The 21,656-nt window shown below is 37.6% G+C and overlaps 2 protein-coding genes across 8 annotated transcripts in view; one reads left to right on the top strand and one right to left on the bottom strand.

Moving 5' to 3' along the window:
- patj (PATJ crumbs cell polarity complex component) overlaps positions 1 to 12,704 on the top strand; it is an 84,037-nt gene extending 71,333 nt beyond the window's left edge. For all 7 annotated transcript variants that reach the window (XM_057326415.1, XM_057326417.1, XM_057326416.1 and 4 more), the window contains 13 exons: positions 592 to 718; positions 956 to 1,062; positions 2,020 to 2,103; positions 2,576 to 2,769; positions 3,041 to 3,188; positions 3,714 to 3,800; positions 4,057 to 4,198; positions 4,804 to 4,835; positions 4,921 to 5,043; positions 5,224 to 5,328; positions 8,062 to 8,165; positions 8,246 to 8,369; positions 12,128 to 12,704. In XM_057326415.1, coding sequence (XP_057182398.1) covers positions 592 to 718; positions 956 to 1,062; positions 2,020 to 2,103; positions 2,576 to 2,769; positions 3,041 to 3,188; positions 3,714 to 3,800; positions 4,057 to 4,198; positions 4,804 to 4,835; positions 4,921 to 5,043; positions 5,224 to 5,328; positions 8,062 to 8,165; positions 8,246 to 8,369; positions 12,128 to 12,274 — 1,524 coding nt within the window. In that variant the 3' untranslated portion in view covers positions 12,275 to 12,704. The remainder of the gene's footprint in view (positions 1 to 591; positions 719 to 955; positions 1,063 to 2,019; positions 2,104 to 2,575; positions 2,770 to 3,040; positions 3,189 to 3,713; positions 3,801 to 4,056; positions 4,199 to 4,803; positions 4,836 to 4,920; positions 5,044 to 5,223; positions 5,329 to 8,061; positions 8,166 to 8,245; positions 8,370 to 12,127) is intronic.
- A 1,302-nt stretch (positions 12,705 to 14,006) lies between these two features.
- On the bottom strand, positions 14,007 to 16,731 carry pdzk1ip1 (PDZK1 interacting protein 1). The gene is made up of 4 exons (XM_057326478.1): positions 16,628 to 16,731; positions 16,395 to 16,506; positions 15,302 to 15,434; positions 14,007 to 14,838 (listed from the first exon to the last, which is right to left on the bottom strand). Exons 1-4 carry the CDS (start codon positions 16,692 to 16,694, stop codon positions 14,716 to 14,718), a joined length of 435 nt encoding a protein of 144 aa, XP_057182461.1. The 5' UTR covers positions 16,695 to 16,731; the 3' UTR covers positions 14,007 to 14,715.
- Positions 16,732 to 21,656: the final 4,925 nt, after the last annotated feature.

Below are 21,656 nucleotides of genomic sequence, written 5' to 3'. Positions count from 1 at the left end.
GTTCAAAGTAGCCCTATCAGGCAATGACTTGGCAAACATCTTTCGGGGGGGTGGCTTCATAGGCAGCGTAACCAAATTATATTTCAACTATAAATAAAGAATAACACAGTTAAATGTTATAAAAAAAACTACAAAACTCATTTCTTGGTAGAAATGCTATTAAAATTTGTAAAAAGTGAATATATAAATTACATTTTTGAGCTCGACCCTGCTTGACCAATCACCTCCCTTGTGGGTACACTTGCACAGGATTATGGGATATGAAGGATACATTTATGCTGCATTCAAAAATCAATCAAAGTATCTCAGTAGACAGAAAATGAAGCAGACTTTGGATTCGGATGAACTTTGATACCTCCCTACCTTTGAAGGCAGCGCTTTTTCACCTTTCATTTTTATAAAAGATTAAAGGAATCATACGCAAAGAGCCCAACAACATTTATTCAAATTTAGCAAAGCAAATTTAGTTGAGTGACTTGTGTTACCTCAGCATAAAAGCGCGCCAGCGTTATGGAGCACGATAAGTAACACATCTGACCTCTGTGCCTCTTTCGGTTTCATCTGATTCGTCCCATCACGGATCGTCCTCAGGTCACCAGTCTTCCAAAATGCCAGAGGAACCCCTCCAAGCCCACGGCAGGTTCTCTGGAGGTCGTGACCTCAGGATCATCCGTTCCGTCCAGCGGCACCAGTCCAGACTTTGAGTACTGCAGCAAAGGTCCAACACCTCTTCTGAATTCAATTCTTGTCTTGTCTGGTCTTGTCTTTAGACTGTCTCGATGTTGCTCTGCTATCTCTGACACGCATGCACGTTTGATCGCAGTTGAAATGAAAACAACACAAGGATTCGTCTCGGCGTCTTTGAACGCTGACAGTTGTTTTTAAATTCTTGTGTTTAACGTGCAGTCGTGAAAGAGTTGCATCATCTTTATCTCTCTTTTCTCTTTTTCCTCAGATCCTGCTACATGTCCTATCGTTCCAGGACAGGAGACTGTTATTGAGATCTCGAAAGGCCGATCCGGACTGGGTCTCAGTATAGTCGGGGGGAAAGATACGCAGTTGGTACGGTACCAAACGTACAATGTTCACTGACGATATCGTATTTTAGATTTAGGGTGAACGAGCGAGCGGGAGAGCCTCTGTCTCGTGTCGTGTCTCATTGTGTCTGGTGGGTTTCAGGGCAGTATTAGAACAGGCAGGTTGCAGCGCGAGCTTTTTGTCTGCCCTCGCCTGCGTTTGCCCGGCTGCGCAGAGGAATACGCCTCAGGCTTTTGTTAGTACACCGCCTGACTCACCATTATAATTCTGCAGCGCTCCCGCTCTGTGAGCTAGTTTATCTGTCAAAGACCTCCTATGAGACGACAGGACCAGCCCTCGGGCCCCGCAGGTTTACAGCAGGGAAACGTGTCTCTGTGTGGTTCTTATCAAAGGATTTTAAACGTGATACTGTGTGTTTTTTATGGTACAATATTGTCTCCTATCGAAGTTTAAAATCACTTGAGATTTTTTTTGATCAGTTCACTTTTGCATGCTGCATTTCAACGTTTGTTAGTAATACTAAAACATTTTCTTAATATAGTATTTATCCGGTTTTGAGTAAGACTAAGCAAGATGACTTGAAGTAAAATATTAAGGCGATGATTTGAGAGAACACGGATTAAGTTTGTCCTCTAGTAGTTTCATTACGTTTTAGCGCAATCATGCAACGTTTTCTAAAGAATATGTATTTTTGAGATGACAGATTATGTCTTACTAGAGCAGTGGTCACCAACCCTGCTCCTGGAGATCGACCGTCCTGCAGACTGCAGCTCCAACCCTGCTTCAGCACACCTGTCTGTAATTATCAAGCAAACCTGAACACCTTGATTAGATAGTTCAGGTGTGTTTGATTGGGTTTAGATCTGAAATCTTCAGGACGGTCGATCTCCAGGAGCAGGGTTGGTGACCACTGCACTAGAGTAATGAGAATTTTGATGATGAAATATTTTATTTATGTTCTCTTACTATTCTCTCTTTTAGGATGCCATAGTGATTCATGAAGTATATGAAGAGGGGGCAGCGGCACGGGACGGTCGACTTTGGGCAGGAGATCAGATACTAGTGGTGTGTGTGTCTGTTATGAGGCTGTTGGTCATCTGTATGTAATGTCATTCATAGCCAGAAGCAAGATGGAAATGTGGGTTTTTAGGTTTGAGGGAGGGTCTGGATTAAAAAATGTGGCCCCTATAGGACCAGAGAGAGAACTGTCTGAATTATTGGCTCTCACTAAATTTTTGCTCTCACTCTGTGCTAAACCTATACAATACTGCCACCTGCTGGACTTAAAGAGTAGCACAAACAGGCACACATGACAGAATACATTACAGCACACCCTGCACAATGCAATGCGTCATGCTTGAATTTGTTTCTACAAAATAGATTGACTCATATTTTTAAGTCTGTCATTGTATGAAACCGGTGTAAATCCAATGTACAGTATGTAGTATAAAATATTTAAAACAGCCACAGGAATCGGATAGTGTCCAAAAAATAAACGTTTCCGGTTTAAAAAGTAAGGGAGCTGTTCTCTTTGTAGGTCAATGGAGTGGACCTGTGCAGCGTCGCTCACGAAGACGCAATAGCTGCTTTACGGCAAACACCATCAAAAGTACAACTGACAGTCCTGCGAGACGAGGCGCAATATAGGGACGAGGAGAACCTTGACGTGTTTCAAGTGGAACTGCAGAAGAGAACCGGGCGAGGGCTGGGTCTCAGCATCGTCGGTAAGAGGTGGGTACAACCAAAATCATTTCATGTGTCTGTTATTCGTTGGACAAACTGATGGTCATGTCACTGACCAAATGAGGATTTTTTTTTTAGCTTTTTTGCATTTATCTACGTTTCTACAATGCAATTTCTTTGAACAAATGTCCAACAAATAACATTTTACCGCAAAAATTTAAGATAAATCTGCAGCTTTTCATACATTTTAAAGAACTTCATGCTTCAAGAATTGTCTTTCCCAGTTTCAGTTATTTGTGTGCTAACTGTGTTTCAACAGAAACGGTAAGGGCGTCTTTATCTCGGACGTGGTGAAGGGCGGAGCAGCCGATCTGGACGGCAGACTGATGCAGGGTGATCAGATCCTGGCCGTGGATGGAGAGGACATGAAACAGGCGTCACAGGAGACCGTCGCAGCCATCCTCAAGGTGAGCACTAAACCTAAAGCCTGGCACGTCCCAATACAGGATTACAAGGGCAGATTTAGTCGAAACTGCGGCTATGGGACTCTACCACTTGATGTCGCTGTTTGTTTGGTTATTTGAAGGTCGTTGTGTTTTTGTCATGGTTATGAACTGGCAGGTTCACTTGAATAATTGTTTAAACCCCTGTTTTTTTGTAATTGCAGTAATGGACAACCAATATATAATATTTCACAGTTTTAATACATTTCTTGTAATCTTTCTTTGGTTTGTTTTTGAATGAGATTTGTTTTGCGAGCGAGCTAAACAGTGCTCAGAAAATCTATGGCATTGTGTCAGCAGATGGAATTGTGGGAAGTTGGCTTGAGTTGGGCTCTCTAGACAAGAGAGGCTCTTGTGTTGTGGCATCAGGCAAATGTTCCCAAACATATGTGTAAAGTGTGCTTAGCAAGCGTCTGACCAAGAAGACGCGAAATGTCGCGCAATACCGAACTGTATGTGTGTGTCAACGTGTATGCTGTGATCCTGCAGTGCGCCAGGGGAAAAGTGCTGCTGGAACTGGGCCGGTTGAAGGCTGCCTCCTGGATCTCGTCCAGACGCACCTCTCAGGGAAGTCAGGTTTGTAGTCCCCATCCTGGTCGGGCTTCCCTGCCATTGTAACCCACGCCTTAAAAATAAGCACTTCAGCATGCAGAACTCTAACCCAAAGAATAGTGCACGATAGCGGTCGTGCGAGCAATCGACAGGCGTCTTGTGTGTTACCGTCAGCATGCTATCGCTTGTCTTAAAGAAACACTAACCTGGCATGTGCGTTCTTTGCATGTGTGTCCACTCATTCATCAAGTTACCAGCAGTCCTGTTTTGTTTCTTTTAGATGAGTCACGTCAGCGGCAACAGCAGCACGCCCATCCCCACGGTATCTACAGTGGCCCCGCCTCCTGCTGTAGCCCCGCCTCCTCAAACTCTCAACAACAACAACAGCCAAGCTATCACTGAACCCAACAGCGAAAGTACAGGTACCATCAACCATCCTATCAGAGCAGTGTTAGAGTAACAGAAAGTCGATATCTAAACGGCTACAAATCAGATGTGAAACGACTGTTTTGCAGCGATGGCCAGCAGCGGTATACGGGTGCAAAAATTACACGCTTTAAGCAAAACTAGCTCTAATAGGTAAATAAAACAAAAAAAGTTGCTAAAAAATTGAAAAGTTACTAAAACGTTACTGGAAAGTTGGAATCGCAACATAATACAGGGTTAAAAGTGCAAAACTTCGCAAACTTTCGTAATTTTTTATTGTGATTTAGTGACTTTAGTTTATACACTGCTTTTGAATTTAACAGTTAAAAATGATTTTTTTATTGAATTATATGAATTATTATTAGTTTATTATTTATTTAGATTCGATTTTAAATGAGATATTTTTTCAGATTAGATATTAGATTAAATTAGATAAATGCGTAATTTGGCATTTTATTCGAAGGAACGAGTTACCACGATTGTGTTCTTAAACATTTAAGATTAGTTGCATTTCTTAATAACTAAATTGTAATGAAATGTTCTGAAAGATATTTTCCTAAAATGCAACTCAAATATTTGTCTTTTACCCATCCAACGACAGAGCCAGTCCTTCGTACAGTTGAGATCACACGGGTAAGATAGCAAACCTTCAAACATCTGTATATAAAGCATCCATAAGATTCGCTTTTAAAGCGTCAGCTTTAATTTTCTCTTTCAGGGTCCCACGGATGCTCTGGGTATCAGTATAGCGGGTGGAAAGGGCAGTCCGCTGGGCGACATTCCCATCTTCATCGCTATGATCCAGGCTAACGGCGTGGCTGCTAGGACACATCGCCTTAAAGTACTTTCACATTTACTTTCCGTTACGCGATTTCACTATTGCCATGTGTAAAATAATTTCTCCATGAAGCAACTTGGTTTTGTTTGGGTGTGAAGGGTACTGCTGGAGATTGGGTTTGTATCGATATTAATTCAGTTCAACTTTTAATTTGCTTTTTCATTCTCTCTGTCATTTTTTAAGGTTGGCGACAGGATTGTAAGCATTAATTCACAGTCTCTGGACGGCTTGACTCACGGAGATGTCGTAAATATGTTGAAGAATGCTTACGGCACTATTGTCCTCCAGGTAACCACACAACTCGCCAACGTCATAGTTTACAAACACTGTGTTCCAATATTGGAGTTGTGTGTGTGTGCATTAAGTAAAATAATGAGCAAATCGACCAATCGCAAGCACTTTTGTTCTCGTTCAACTCTTGGAAAAGCAGTTTCGGATTAACTTGTGACAAACATGTTTCCACAGTTGAAATTAGACTTGGCCTTGTTAACAGGATCACGCCAGACAGTCCGTGGGTTAAACCTGAATCCTAAATTTGTATAAAGAAGCAACTGGCGCAAAACAAACCCTCGCCCAGTGCGCGATATCCCCTGCATTTTAATGTTTTAAAGTTGTTTGTTGTTGTTTTTTTAATCCCCATAAACTGCCTGTAGCCCTCCACCAATTTGGTAAAATGATAAAACTGTAACACAGTACAAAATGGTAGCTTTTGTGTGTTATTTTAATGGTGCTTCGTAGAGCAAATATAACTTTTACAGTCACTTTTATGCAAGTGGAGTAATCATGCACTTATTTATTTTATTGTATACCTGTATAATTTGCTCGGATTGTTTGTGTAACTGACATCAGATTGTGCAGCTTGTTAAGTAGAGTTGTGTATTTGTAAACAATCATAAACGTCATTAGAAATGTAGATCGGTTCAAACTAAAGGAGTTTACTAGTTGTCTTTAGGAAATGTAACTTAAATAAATAAATAAATTTCATAATAAATACAAACTAAATTAAATAAATAATAATAAATGAAATAATTATGATCATCATCATTATTATCATTGTCTTCAGAAAATGTAAAAAAAAAAGATAAAAAGTCAATGAAATTAATAATAATGCATGAAATTATTATTGTTTATTTATATCATTGTTATTATTAGAGTTTACCCATTGTAAACATAAATGCATTAAATGATTAATATTATCATCTTCATTATTAGAGTGTACTACAAACAGGCATTGTCTTCAAAAAATGAAATGAATAAAATTGCATAGTAAATAAAATTGCATAATCAAAAATGAATAGATTAAATAAATAAATAAAAATATTATTATTTAAAGGTACTTATTAATAATTATTTTTTGATATTTTGCATTTATGTCGGTGTGGTTAAGTGCCATACAAAAATGTACTGTGCTGCTATCAGATGGTGATATAACATTCATATTTACTATAGTGTAATTAATACACTATCATGTGTCCACCATGATATCCACTTCAAGATTCTTGAAGACGGTATTACCCTGTCCTTTCTTTGTCATTGGTATCTTGTGGTATTTTGCACATGTTGCTGAGGTCTCCATGATATACTGTACTGTATGTATACACGTGTGTGTTGAGAAGTGTTGTATTGTATGCTGTATGCTGAGTCGCTGTGTGTGTGTGTTCTGTTCGGTTATCAATACATGTTAGTGGAGTTGATGTGAGGAAGGACAGTGTGTTGTGTATATGCGTGAGTGTGTTTGTTTGGACTCATGGATCTGCGAGGTGTGTGTGTGTGTGTGTGTGAGTGGTTGGTGCTGTGTCACCGAGCTGTTATCAGCCGCATGCAGCTGTGCGGCGGTTGCGCGCGGGTTGCCAGATAATCCCAGTGCTTTATGCAAATGCGGCGTTATCTGCGCGGCTCCAGCAGGAATGCACGGGGCTTTTAAACAGGGGACACCAGCCTGCAGAACCCTGATTACAGCAGCTCAGAGAGAAATTATTGTTTAGCGCTACCCCTCTCTCTCTCTCCCTCCATCTCTCTCACAACATCTCTCCTCCATCTCCCTCGCTCGTGCCGCCATCATTTCTCCATCCCCCACCGGCGTTAAATTTTGCTGTGAACTTTTTATGGTCATCTGTCTTGAGCCAGTTAGGTGTTCTATCTCTCTCTCTCTCTCTGACTCTCTGTCTCTCTCTCTCTCTCTGACTCTCTGTCTCTCTCTCTCTGTCTCTCTCTGTCTCTCTCTCTCTCTCTCTCTTTATCTCTCTGTCTCTCTCTCTCTCTCTCTCTCTCAATATTTTATGTGCTTTAGCTGATTTACGTTTTATTTTGAACTTTTATGAACAGGCACAAACCAATCACTGAATCAGTGTTTTGAAATGATTCATTGAATTAGACATTTGGAAATAACTAAGTATTAAAAATTACGTCTTTTTAATGCCTTCCCAGATGTGTTAAAAATAATAATAATAATATATTTTAATACTTGTTTTTTATTTATTTTATTTATTTATTCATCCAGCAAAATCATATTAAATATTAATCTGTTTTTCTCTCTCTCTCTCAGTAGTTGTAGGCGATAGTAAAATACTCCCAAGTCATTACACTTGCTGCGTCGTCAACTCATTCATTAATTACCTTTGTTTGTTGTTGTGTATTTTTTACTTTTAATTGCCACGCATTTAATTAAATATGCAAATGCCCTCATAGCCAGCTCAGAGTTTAATTGATGAAGAAAATTTAAATAAAACGTGACGGCAAAGACATTTAGGATTTGAGTGAAGGAGACACAAAAGTTCGATGAACAGCGATTGTGTAAGAAAGGATGCCTGGACGTGAGCTGTCGTGCGTGGGAAATCGCATAGGAGAACACAGACTGCTGGGATACATTTCACATACACATACACACAACATAGAGAACAGATTCCTGTTATCTACAGGCAAACAGTCATGTGTGTAAACACACAGACACAGTGAATGTGAAAAAGTGAGTTACTTTCAACTTCTCATGTGAGTGCTTTCTCTTTTTTTTTTGATTGACAGGTTATCGCTGACACCAACATCAGTGCTATAGCCAGCCAGGTGGAGAATCTGTCCACTGGCTCCGCCCCCAGCACAAACCTAGAGGTCCGGCCAGTGGAGCCAGAGTGAGTGACATCAGCTTCCACCAATCACGCTTTTCACATTCTCCTGTTGGTATTAATCATATGTGCTCTGTTACTTACAGGGCGCCCAAGCCGAACATCATCACACTGGAAAAAGGCTCAGAGGGGTTGGGCTTCAGTATCGTGGGGGGTTTCGGGAGTCCACATGGAGATCTTCCTATCTATGTCAAAACAGTCTTCGGCAAGGTAACTTTCATCCAATACCGCTGAAATATAAGCAGAGGTGGACGAAGTACACAACTTCCTTACTTGAGTGAAAGTACAGATACTACTGGTCAAATATTAGTCCACTACAAGTAAAAGTTGTAAAGACAGATTCTTACTTGAGTAAAAGTACAGAAGTACGTGCTTTTAAAAGTACTCAAGTATTAAAAGTACATTTACTTTATGTCAGCTGTGCATTGTTTTATTGTCGTATACCTTATGCCTCTGAAGCACCCTACTGAATACACTGAGTAACTCACAGTATCAGTTGTATTAAAGGAGTAGTTCACTTCAAAATTTGCCCCCATTGACTTTCCATAGTAGTTTTTATTCCTACTATGGAAAGTCAATGGGGGCAAATTTTGCAGTGAGCAACTCCTTTAAGAGCTTTATATGTTTAGCACACATATGTTTAGTTTAGATATAATCCTGTATGATCATTTAACCTAATTATCCTCATTAGCCCCCTAGGCCTATATGTATTTATGAGCAGTGTTTGTTTATTTTGTATATTCCCTTTACCAGTTTTAGCAGCAATTTACCAGTAAGTAGTAAGGTTCTTGTAAATAGTAAAGTGTAAGAAGCCATGTGTTTGTTGGACTTATTATCATTTGTATTACCATAATTTAACTACAAACATAAACTATAGCTAGTATAATGAAACTATGGTGTTTTTAGTTGCTGTGGTTTTACTAAAGATTATTTAATTGGAGTATGGTTCCTATATATAGAAAATGGTAAATTTGTGGATACTGTGGTTTTACTGCAAATACCATCCCTGCTGAAAAAAAAACAATGATTTTTTTAATTAGAATGAGATTTTTAAATTAAATTCCTCTTTGTAGTGTGTTTTGGGTTTTATTCCAATAGGATTTACCATCCCACCAATAGAATCCATCACATACAAGTAGACAACAAGTATCCATAGTACAGTTCCCATTATAACCATTAAATCCATTACATTTTATGTTGTATTTTGGGCTGGGTTCTATTGTTTGTATTTCAACAGGAAACTATATTTACTTCAGTAAAAACATCATTCATTTTCCAAATCGCTTTAAATGATATAGCAGCAGATCAGAAGTTAACACGCACGAGTAGCTCAATGTGTATGTGATGCTTATTTACCATTTAGCCGTTATGCCTATTTACCATTTAGCCGTTATGCCGATCATTTTCATGACAATGTTTCTACGATCTTTGACTGATCGTAACCCACAGATGATTACACCACACTTTAACATGTGCCTTTTCGTCTTTTATTGTTCTATTTGCCTTTTTAGAGCGCTATCAACGGTGTAGCAGCACCTAGGTTTACATTAGTTTAGCGGGGAAGATCCCAGAGTTGCCAGATTTGCGTACATTTTTTTGCTAAATGGACATTCAAAGCTTGCCGGAAAACCGTGAGCTTATAAAAACTGAAATACTTGGCAACAGTAAAAGGTCCTGGCAGATCGCAAGCAAGATAAATGATGCACACTGGAAAACCCGCTGCATAAAAAACATTTTCTACTTTGGAACTTTTTATAAATGTAGTGGAGTAAAAAGTATGATATTTGTCTTTCAAATGTAGTGAAGTTAAAGTACAAGTACTCCGAAAAAATAATACTCAAGTAAAGTACAGATACTCAAAAAGTGTACTTAAGTACAGTACCCAGGTAAATTTACTTCGTTACTGTCCACCACTAAATATAAGCACAATCTCACACGCTTTCCAGCTCTCAACATTGTTTAATCCAATTTGCTGTCAATTTTTTATTGACTAATTTAAGCAGTAAACATATAAAAAGGATTAGGAAATGTCATTAAAACAGGCCGTTTCAGTCCTGGATGCTGATTGGTCAGTTTTTATAATTAGGCAATATAAATGAAGGTTTATTTACTTAATTTAACAATTCTGCGAACAAGCTTATTATAGCCTATACAAGAAGTGATATTTCAGAAACAGAATCAAATAAGTTAAATTGTTTATTTTTGGTGTGTGTGTGTGTATGTGTGTGTACTGGTTTAGCTATATTTGTGAGGGCCAAATGTCCAGTACCACAGTGAAATACGTGTGAACCCACTTGTGAGGACATTTTACTGGTCCTCACTAAATAAAAAGGCTCATAATTCGCTCAAATTGTGTTTTTCTTTAAATGTAATAGAGTGCACATGTTCGTGTGATTATTAGGTTAAGGGTTAGGGATAGGGGTTGGAATATATCATAAGCCTGATATAAAATCAATGGAAGTCTATGTAATGTCCTCACTAGTATACTCAAACAAACCTGTGTGTGTGTGTGTGTGTGTGTGTGTGTGCGTGCGTGTGTGCGTGTGCGTGTGCGTGCGTGTACATTTAATCATTTAGCAGATTTGCTTAAGAAATGCCACAGTATTTTTTTAGATTTATTTTAAAATTGTTATTTATTTACAGTGACTGTACTGCTCAGGCCACTAAGGGGCAGCAGAGAGCATTTTTGTTTGTCATTTAATTCTTTCTATACCTCACATTTCCTTAGCTGTGTCTGAATTCGCCCCCTATCTCCTATATATAGTGCACTATATCGGGTGTCCGCCATTATGTAGTGTTGTGAGTAAACAACATTTGTTCACTACTTTTTACCCACAAGGTAAACTGATTTTGAGTGTACATCACTGATTAGAATCAGCTGGAGGAGAGTGACCGTTAATGCCACGAATGTACGTTTATACACTTTTGTTTGTTCTTGTTGACGGTTATTTTCTACTTTTTGAGAATAAAGATTCAATTAATGTTATTTATAGCAGTGTTCTATTTTAAATATATATTTATTAAAAAAATGTATTAAACGTAACAAATGTAATAAATCGTAAATAAACGTGGCAAACATTTGTTTTGTTCTCTTTTTTAAAAATGAGCAGCCTATATAAACGTGACAAATAATGTAAAAATTAACTTTTACCATTTTACAAAACAATCCATAAAGCCACACAAGTGTAATATAAGCGTTATGACGAATGTCCGCAACAGTACTGTCAGACGCAGGATTTATTACGTCAGTGTCAGAAATTGTTCACTCATTTTCATTCACTTCTACCTCATATAGTGGACTATTTAGCATTCGCTATATAGGGAAAAGTGTATGAGTGAACAAGTGAGCGAACTCAGACGCAGCTCTTGTCCTAATATTTTTCATAAATTGTATTATAAATTATCATTATAATTAATATCATAATTATTATAAATGTACAGTATATATATATTATAATATTATAGTCCATATAATAATTAAATTATATATTATAAATTACATAAATTAAAGCAGTGTTTCTCAACAGGGGGTCCGTGGCCCACAAGGTGCCCCCAGCTGATTTAAATGATTAAATGATTTTAGAATGAGCTTTGAAATGCATTTTAAAAATAAAAAACATTTTTTGTTATTTGGCAATTTTTATAATGAATAAATGTTTATCCAGATATAATCTTTGTGTGTATATATATATATATATATTTTTTTTATAAATGTTGTATATATTTCAACATTTATGTGTGATAATGATCGGATGAAAGGAAATAATGTTTGATAATGTTATTTTGTGTTTTTCTAGAATGTTCTTGTGTATTTTCTTTAATGTTTCATCAATGAAACCACTTTTGCTAAATTTAACCAAGAAAACCGCTGATTTACATTCATTGGCAATTTAGACCACATTTACTTTAACTGATTCAAATCATGTTATTATATGTTACATTACGAATGTTCTCTCTTCTCCCTGTAGGGGGCAGCAGCAGTGGACGGCCGTCTGAAGCGAGGAGACCAGATCCTGACGGTTAACGGAGAGAGTCTAGAAGGAGTCACACATGAGCAAGCCGTGGCCATACTGAAGAAACAGCAAGGAACCGTCATGCTATCTGTGCTGTCCTAACACGCACACACACACTGAGAGCTCCATCTACTGAAACACACACATACACATTCCATCCACGTCTTAAAGAGACTCTTTCCCCTCACACATCAGCGACAGCCTTCATCTGGTCACTTTAATTTGTGATACGGTCTGACCGATAGTGGCACCTTTGTAGCCTTTAAGCTCCGCCCCTTCTACGCCACCTCCTGGGATTTTAGATCAAAAATGCTCAAAGGGAAATCACATTGTGTCTAAGCAATGTTGTGTCATCTTCGGTTGACATCGTGCGCTGGTGGATTGTGTGGAAATATTAAAGATGAATGTTATGAAATGAGTTAAATTGAAGGTAGCAGAAAAACACACATTTCATTTGTAATGATCATTTCAGTCCAATAGGACAACACCTTGTGTGGTCCTTCTAATTTCTCGATTAAATAAGATAAACACACACTGACGGCTTTCTCCAGAAAGCAGATTTATTTGACCAGTGAATGTTTGTGTGTCGATCAATACAAGGATAAACGATAATAAGGGATGAGGAAGATTCAGTATGTTGTTGAAACCGGTTATAAATGTGCCTTGGAACGGGCAGATCAGATTGCGCTGGAATGGTTAGTGGATTTATTTGGATAGTATTAGACCTTCAGATCACTTCAATAAGATGGAGGGTAGCTTTCTGCCTATTTTAAGGAAAAGTTCACTTAAAAATAAGAATTTTGTATATTATTTACCCATGCGGCTTTTTTCTATGAAATGCAAAATTAGATCTTGGATGCAGTTGAATCTATGAATGCAGACTTTGTCAAAACGTTAAAAGTGCAACAAAAAAATACGTTTTTTGAGTAAATAATATCATTTTGTTTTTTAGGTGAACGATTCCATTGTGTATCGAGATTTCAAATCACTACAGTCAAACATCTACTGATACGTGTTGCACAAAAATCCTTACGCATACAATTTCTTGCTTAATGTTTTTATAATTCATTTTGTAATTTGACATTTAGTTGCACACAATTTTAGCATTTCAATGTAAATATGTAATTTATTTTCGTTTAAAGACGCAACATTGATTTCTGTAATGGACATCCTAGTTTGTCTTTGTGTCTCTTCATATGAGGATATCCTGTGTCATTCTCTCTTCGAGGAAGTGTACCGGACTATCAGGTTCTTCAAGTTGTAAACAGCACGCCGCAGTCCCATCCAGATCCAGATCGTCTGCGCCTTTTTGTAAGCACATACTGTAGCAGACATTGTCACTCTCGCCTCTTAAATTCTCGTGCCATGTGGACACAGTGCGTTAAGCTCTGTCTACCGCCGCATCCCTTTAAAAAGCCTGCCTGTATCTCCTAAATCCTACGCCTTCCTTTCTCATTTTGCTAGATCTTTAGGTTTGGGCTGTGAAGCGCAAAGCGAACATTTCAGTGAGAAAGCTCACGCCGGTCGCAGTAGAAGTAGCTTTATATCGGTCGAATAGCGGTGTAATGTTTTCCAAAGAGAAACGATTTAGTGAAAGTCGTATGTTAGATGCAGAGAGTACGTTTGTGATGAGCAGATTTATGGTCATGGTCTGTTTATTTTGGGAAGTAGAAGTGATCAAGTGTCGCAACAATAAAGTTATTTTCATTCTAATCGTCTTTCGACTTGTCAATTCTGATGCTGAAATAGATTTCGGAAAAAATGAATTTTCAATATTTATTTGTAAAATGACACTGTTTGATGCTATAAATGAATCCTGCTTGGTTTTTACAGTAGCTCATTAGCTTGTATTGATTCACAAAATTGAAAAGTGAGTTACACAACAAATAAAGTTATAAAATACAGCATTTTTGATATTGTTTGGATGTTCACAAATGCATTGGGTTATAAATATTTGTGATTAATAGTCCCAACCAGTGGTCCTCAACTGGTTTTGCATCAGATTTTGGCGTCATCTTTTATATAAAACAGTAAACCAGTACAGTATCAAAATTGTGTCTAAGACAAAATAACAAAAATGATCTAAATTCAAACATTAACATGACATTAAAGAAATTGACAACTATGCAAATGCAGAAATGGGGTTTAACAACCTGACATATTGAGAGAAAAACGCATCAAAGTTGTATTGGTATTAGTCATTCTACCAAGCAACAGATGAATCCGTGCCATAAAAGTTTGAATGAACAACTAGAGATACAGGAAGCATTTTCTCTCTCCTTTTATAAGTCGATAAGCTTATTTGTTTTGCCATCCCTGTACTATTATATGGTCCATTGCATTTTATTATTTACATTTAGCATTGCTGACAGACCTGCAGTACTGCTATAGAACGTATAAAGTTGATTCGACACAAACACGGTTAACCTTTGGCGCGAGATGAGCTGCGTCGACATATAAAATGATGATTCAAGGGGTTACAGAAGAAAACAGGGTTAATATGTTGTTGAATCAGCAGTGTGTGACTGGAGATATTCCTTCAGTTACATCGCAGTTACTTTTTCATCCGTCTGTTGAGCGATCACGTTCTCGTACGCGTTGAGGTCATCACCGCTTCTGAAAACAAGATCCACAATTGCTGTTTGAAAAGACATGTTTAGAAATGATCAGCATCACTTTCATTTTAAAAGTACTGTGATTTATGATAATAATGAGTTTTATTATTCATGTGAATTGTTTTTCAGATTCTTTTTCGCATTTTCATGCTCTCGGCCTTTTGCAGTGGTAGTTTTTCACTGGTAAAGTGATTTCATATACTGTAGTAAGTTTATAATATTATAAAGTGAGGTTTAATACAGAATACTGTCTATTTAGACCAGTGGTTCTCAAACTTTTCCTTTGTAAGGCCCAATTTGTGTAGGGTGTATCACTTTGTGGCCACTAAATAAAGAATAATAATCTTAAACTTTGAATTTTAATTAAACCAAAAACAATTTTGGAAATTATTTTTTTTTTGGTAGTCTTGGTATTATCATGTTTGATTACACAAAATGTATAATTTCTATGTTTCATAAAATGTCACAAAATCTGTGCCCCCCTGGATCCATCTTGGGCCCCCCCAGGGGATCATGGCCCCCAGTTTGAGAACCTCTGATTTAGACAATAGTGCAGGTGTATATACCTGACAGCGTCGAGACTAGTTTCATAGGATGGTGATCCATTGGTCATGGTGTATTCGTTGGAAAACACATCTTCTGGTTTGCTTTAATCAACAATGAAAGGCAGACAGATCAATTGCTGTTTACAAAAACCTGTTTCTGAAAACTAGTTACTAGCTCAGAAGGAAAAAGAATAAGAGACCCTTCAAAAAAAATCATTTATTCCCTGAATTTTCTTTTTCAGGTATGATTTTAAGTAAATTGATCATTGTTGTTTCATTCTGTAAACTGCTGACAACATTTCTCCCAAATTCCAGTTACAACAAAAAACACAAAAATCCTTTTATCTGCATGTTATTGTGTAATTGCAGAAAACAAAAATGGGACAAACTGGTCGAAGTAATAAAGTTTTGTTTTACGACCTTACTGAAAACATAATACAATTTTTACATGTACTGTATTTGCAAGGCTTAGAAAAAATACGTCTTTACATTCTCAGTATTTCAGATTGCTGTTGGGCGACTTTGTCACGCCTGAGGTTTGATTTTGTTGGAATTTAACAGACACTAAACTAGAATGGCCACAATAATAGAAAAGCTGGAATGGTCTCTTACATTTTTTCCAAAGCTGTATTTTATACATGTATACATATACAAACACTGTTGTGGTGTGACTTTATATTAACTTTCACTGTGTATGCAATTATATAATCTATATAAATAATATTTGAAGAAATATATGATTTTAGACATTTTGTAGTAAATTCTTAAATGCCTCAAAATAGATATACAATTATTGGTGCCTATGTGTGAATCTTCATCACAAAAGGGATCAACATGCTTAACATTCCAGAATGCATTTTTTGTTAACATGTTAACATCTCAAAATTCATATTCATTTATGATGGTTGAATCTGTAGGTCAACATCAATTGACTGCGGATGTGTTAAGCATTTAACAATGTCTGTTATAACATCTGGTATTATGCTACAACATTGTAGGTCAGGTGTCTTGTTTTGTAATATTTAATGTCAAATTTAAATCATCTAGGAAGGTGTGGATTACCTTGTGTTGCACCAGACTTTGTTTACAAGGAAGGTGATGAAGACGACACAGAGGAAGACCACGACAGAGATGATTCCCATGAGCCAGTTGGGCAAAGCTCGTTCTACCTTATCTAAGAGATGAAACTGTAAGTTACCTAAACTAGCCGATATAACCTCAGGCTCTGTATAGGTAGTTTAGAAAAATCTTTCTGTGGAAAAGTAAATTTTCCCTTCAAGACGAAACAAACATACCTGCTTGGGCTGCAACTGATCCGAGAGTAAGAAACAGCCATAGAAGCATGAGGGTTGATTTTCCCATATTTATTCTTTCAATGCTCTCTGATGTTTTCTGAATGTATCACTGTGGCTCTAACCAGGAAACCAGGATATCATTCATTTTAAGTCAACAGCCAGCGATCTATACAGCTTGGGTCAATCATTTACCATCAGAATGATATGTAACCATCGCAGAACAAAAATAAAGATGTGATGGGGTTGGACAGTAACGTGGATATGCTTTTCCTGTTGATAGCCATCAGCTTTTATCCTTGTGATTATAGCATATCAACTACTATTCCTATGAAGTATTGCTTTAAAAGGAAAAGGCATTCGAGTTATGTTAATCCAGTGGAGGAAGTGATGTTCCACCTGGCAAATTTAAGATCCCAAGATGATTTTGAAAGCTTTAGATCTGGGCAAAGATAAAGGAATTTGGCTGGTTAGCGTTTCATGTCTTTCTATTAATAGATCATGAGGGGATGATAGACACATTAAATCCATCAGTGCAACTTTGCTCCTGTGGAAGTTACAGTTTAGCTCGAGTAACCAAGCGAAGGCCTCAGAAAGACTAAGACCTGTAGATGTGCAGTATAGGATATAATAGACTCTGGTCTCCAATTGAATCATTAAACACCAATGCACATGCTGTTACATTTTGCTTGTTGATTCAGGAGCAATGTGGAGATTTTAGCGGCATCTAGAGGTGAGGTTGTGAATTGCAACTCCCTTCTAAACACTACGGTGAATGACACAGAACTAAAATGTCGTCATGTTTTTGCTTCTTTGTCGAAGGAGATAGTGTGTTTACAAAACGCGCTCTGTAGAGTAGTTTGTCCGTTTAGGGCTACTGTAGAAACAACATGGTGAATTCCATGTAAGGGGACCCGTGGTGTATGTAGATAGAAAAGCTCATTCTAAGGTAATAGAAACATAACGCTTCATTATGTAAGGTCTTTACACACCTCTGAAGACATAGTTGTGTATATTACATTGCATTTCTGTCAATAGATCCTCCCCAAATAAAGTATACATTGGGCCTTTAAGTAACTTGCTGTAAAGTGACTGTATCCAATTTTGAGACGAATGTAGCTTAGTGATATACATTGCACTGTTAAAAGTAGAGTCGACTCGAAGCTTTCTAGTGACTGGTAACATTTAAACATTTCAAGTGACTCATTTGATATTTCATAAACGTATTCCTGTTGTAGGCCTATTTCAACAGATGTTTGTGAAGTTACAAAAGAATGCTGAATCAAATAGTCAACACAAAATGTTGGAGAGAACTGACTTTTGTACAGTGTACCATTGAATTGTTTTTAAAAACGTATTATTTATATTTTTCCACATTTTTATGAATAGTAAACTCATAAAACCAGCCAATATCACAACTGTATCTATAGGAATTATTTTGTGACTAAAAGTGTCACTCTTTGCATAAAATTAGCCAAATCAAACTTTTGCTTTGCCATTATATCAACTAGATTTTTAAGCAGTTTCGAGGTCATTTCCATTAATTGTGGCTTTTTATTTATTTTATTTATTTTGGCTTGGGCCAAATAATTGACCATTTGGTTATCCATTTTGAAAATATTAATAGTCGAGAAAATGTACAAACAAATTACTATGTTTGTATGCTTATTTTTTTGTCAAAAATTAAAATGATTAACTTTAAGGTTTATAATATCTTACGAAACGTTTCAGGCAAGTGTTTAAAAACTTTGGTCAGCAAACTTGCATCTAGTTTATAATCCGAGTCAAACTAACAATGCAGTTGTAAAAACATAGAAGTTTTTACTCACTGGATTGGACGGTTGATAATTGTCCAGATTGTTTGAACTTGAGGCTGTTGTTGACTTGTTTAAAGTGCTGACCGGCTTCGACCCAATACGAGATGAATGCACATGAGAACTGATGTTAAAAGCCCTCTTAAGGTGAAGAGTGACAGAGCCTGATTAACAGACCAAAACTGATAAAGAATGGGCGGGGCTGGACGAAGAGCAAGAACCGCCCCCTCTGGACCCGAGGGACACATGAGCGTCTCTCAGCCTCCACTAGCAGCTTTGTCCCTTCAGAAAATTAGCACCACTTTATAACCAGAAAACGTCTCCGCCCTCTCATTAACACCCTCTCCCCAAGGGAGCCGCTTCTGCCGATGGTGCTGTAGATAGCCATGAGAGACCCTACCAGAGACTCTTTCCACTGTCCCATTCCAGCTCTGAGAACCAAACTCCCGGCCGGTTCACTGGGACATCCACGAGTGGGAGGGGCGTCCTAATTGATTTCTCTCCTCCCTTGTCTAGTTATCTCAGGGTAATGGTGGTTATTATCACGTCTTTTGTTGTGACGGGGGTCTTTTGAGACCTGGACCTTGCATCCGTGTTTTTCGAGGGTCTGGCAGTGGGAAATGGGCAGGTGCGGTCTATGCACAGTTAATTAAAAAGGATAAAGATGCCGTCAGGTCCTAGTCAAATGTCTCAGATAGGATCCATAATGCAAGGGCATTGGAATTTGAGGTGAATAAAGGGACTTAGATTGTGGGCGGGAGTGTTTTGATGGCGTGGACATTATTAGTGATCTTCAATTGACACAGATTGAGCTTGAGCTTAAAGGGACAGTTCCCCCAAAAATGTGCCATTTGAAACCTGTATGATTCGGGTCTGCAGAACTCAAAAGAAGATATTTTGAAGAACGTTGGTAACCGAACAACACTGGTCCCCATTGACTTCCATTGTATGGACACAAAACCACTGAGATATTTCTCAAAATATGAATAATAAATTATTTTCTTGATTTAATATCCCACGCTGTCTTGCAGTTCCATACAGTGAAAGTCAATGGGGACTGGGCCAATGTACTTTTGATCCATTTTCTAGACTAATTCTATTGCACCGTGTGTGTTTATTGACACACAAGCCTATTTTACTCGTATGTCCTCTAGCTGAGAACACTTGGCAAGGTCATGCATGTATGTTGTTGTGAATCAGGGATTGGTCTGGGAACTGCCCTTGGATCAGTTTTTCACACTGCCTCTCTAGTCCCCCAGGGGCCAGTAGACGGCCGATGACTTTTTCATTGGCTTTGATTCTTATCTACCTTCGGCACTCATATTCCCAGGGTTTAGACGGCCATATTAACAACCTACAATGACCTGGCCTCACCAAGATGTAGTCTGAAATCGCATTTTAATGAAATGAATGCATTGTGATGCACATGCATGTGAGCAGGATAACGTCTGGCTGCTGCATTGTGTCGGGATGTTTAATCAAAATCTTGTTAAAGGTGTTTTATGCTGTCACAATGTATTCATTTCTCATGTCGTGGATTTTGCATTTTGTTCCCTACAGAAATGCATTGTGCTTTTTTCTCTTAATCCTGACTGGCTCGAGTGATTTGACAGTGTTTTTAAAGAATACATCTCAGCCCTTCAGTGCATAGATTTTTTTCTTTAATCCCCGTCTACAGTGTTTTTGACACGTTGTACGTTTGCTGGATATTTTTGCCTGGTTGTCATAGCAACAGAGGTTATGATGATTCATTTGAAAAAACGTAATGTCCAGCAGACGAATGCTATCTTCGTCCAAGCCTTTTGGAAATAGACAAGAGTATTTTCATGCTAAAACGTGTATACAACAGCCTAATTGCTTACTCAATCAGAAATGAACACCTAAAGTTTTGCATAAAATGTATCTCATTTTTGGATAATGCGCATCAAAGTTTGTTTTTACCCATTGATATCACTATGATTTCAATCTTTGACGTAGCCTTTCTCGGTCAGTATTAAAGATATTAAGGTTATATTTTCACAGAATGTTCTTTACATAATCTAGGATGATTTTATGTTGAAAACAGTAAATCACAAAGAAATGACTTCATGTTTTCACAGGCAGGGTCACAAGTAGACATCAATAGTTGTGATATTAAAGGCATAGTTCACCCAAAAATGATTGACTTTCTTTCTTCTGCAGAACACAAAAGAAGATATTTTGAAGAATGTTGGTAACAGAAAACCGTTGGGCCTCATTAACTTGCATTGGTTTTGTGACCATACAATAAAAGTCAATGGGACCAACGGGTTTTTATTGACCAACCTTCTTCAAAATATCTTCTTTTGTGTTTCATTTTTAGGTGGACTATCCTAGGGTGTGTCAGCTTGAAATCCAAACACAAATGCATCAATAAAAATCCACAATGCACAGGTTTCAGGTTTGCCTTTTTTATTTTTGTGGCTTTTTATATAAAAGTTTCGTGAGATATAACATTGCATATATAGATAGATTTTCACCTTACAACAAAGGTCTTTCTACTAAATATCACATCAAAATAACCATTTTTTGTTCTTTTTTTTTTGTTCTTTTAATACCCAATAAAATACTTAAAGGTACCAAGACTGGTTACTCAATCCTCTGCTAAAAAGCAGATCAAGTTCATACAAGTCAAATAAAGTGACGGAACGCTTACTCGATGAATACGTGTGGGGGGGAATGAGCCAAATAAATGAACGCATGAGGGTGGATGGATGCTAAATAAAGATGTACCATTATCACAATGAAAAGGAAGATGACACACGACATTATCTCGGATTATGTACACGTTCTTGTACCTCTTCCACCACGAAAGATTCTCTTTATTCGTTTGCATGTTTTGTTTGCCATATTTCCAAACATAATACCGAAAAACCATTTACAAAATGGCAATACTTTTTCCCAAATAGCATAAGTTTTGTTGCTATTGCCAATATACTGATAATACTTGACAAGGGTCATAATTCCTTCAGATATTTGTTATGTCTCCAAAGTCTCAAAAAAGCCATGGTCATGAAGCCAGGGCATTTCTAAATCATGTTAAGCCCTTTTCAGATTAATGTGACTTGAGATGAAATGTCCATCGGTTTCCACTTTACCAACAGTGTACCTGATGAGATGTGGGTCGGAACGCAAGAAAATGTACCATTCACATCCTTCCGTTTTCTTTTTCGTTTACAGATCCACTATTCGCTGCCTAA

Source organism: Triplophysa rosa, linkage group LG25 (genome assembly GCF_024868665.1).
Source record: "Triplophysa rosa linkage group LG25, Trosa_1v2, whole genome shotgun sequence".
In the NCBI taxonomy this organism is placed as follows: Eukaryota; Metazoa; Chordata; class Actinopteri; order Cypriniformes; family Nemacheilidae; genus Triplophysa; species Triplophysa rosa.
Note: the sequence above shows the minus strand (reverse complement) of the source record. Positions and strands in the feature narration are given on the sequence as shown.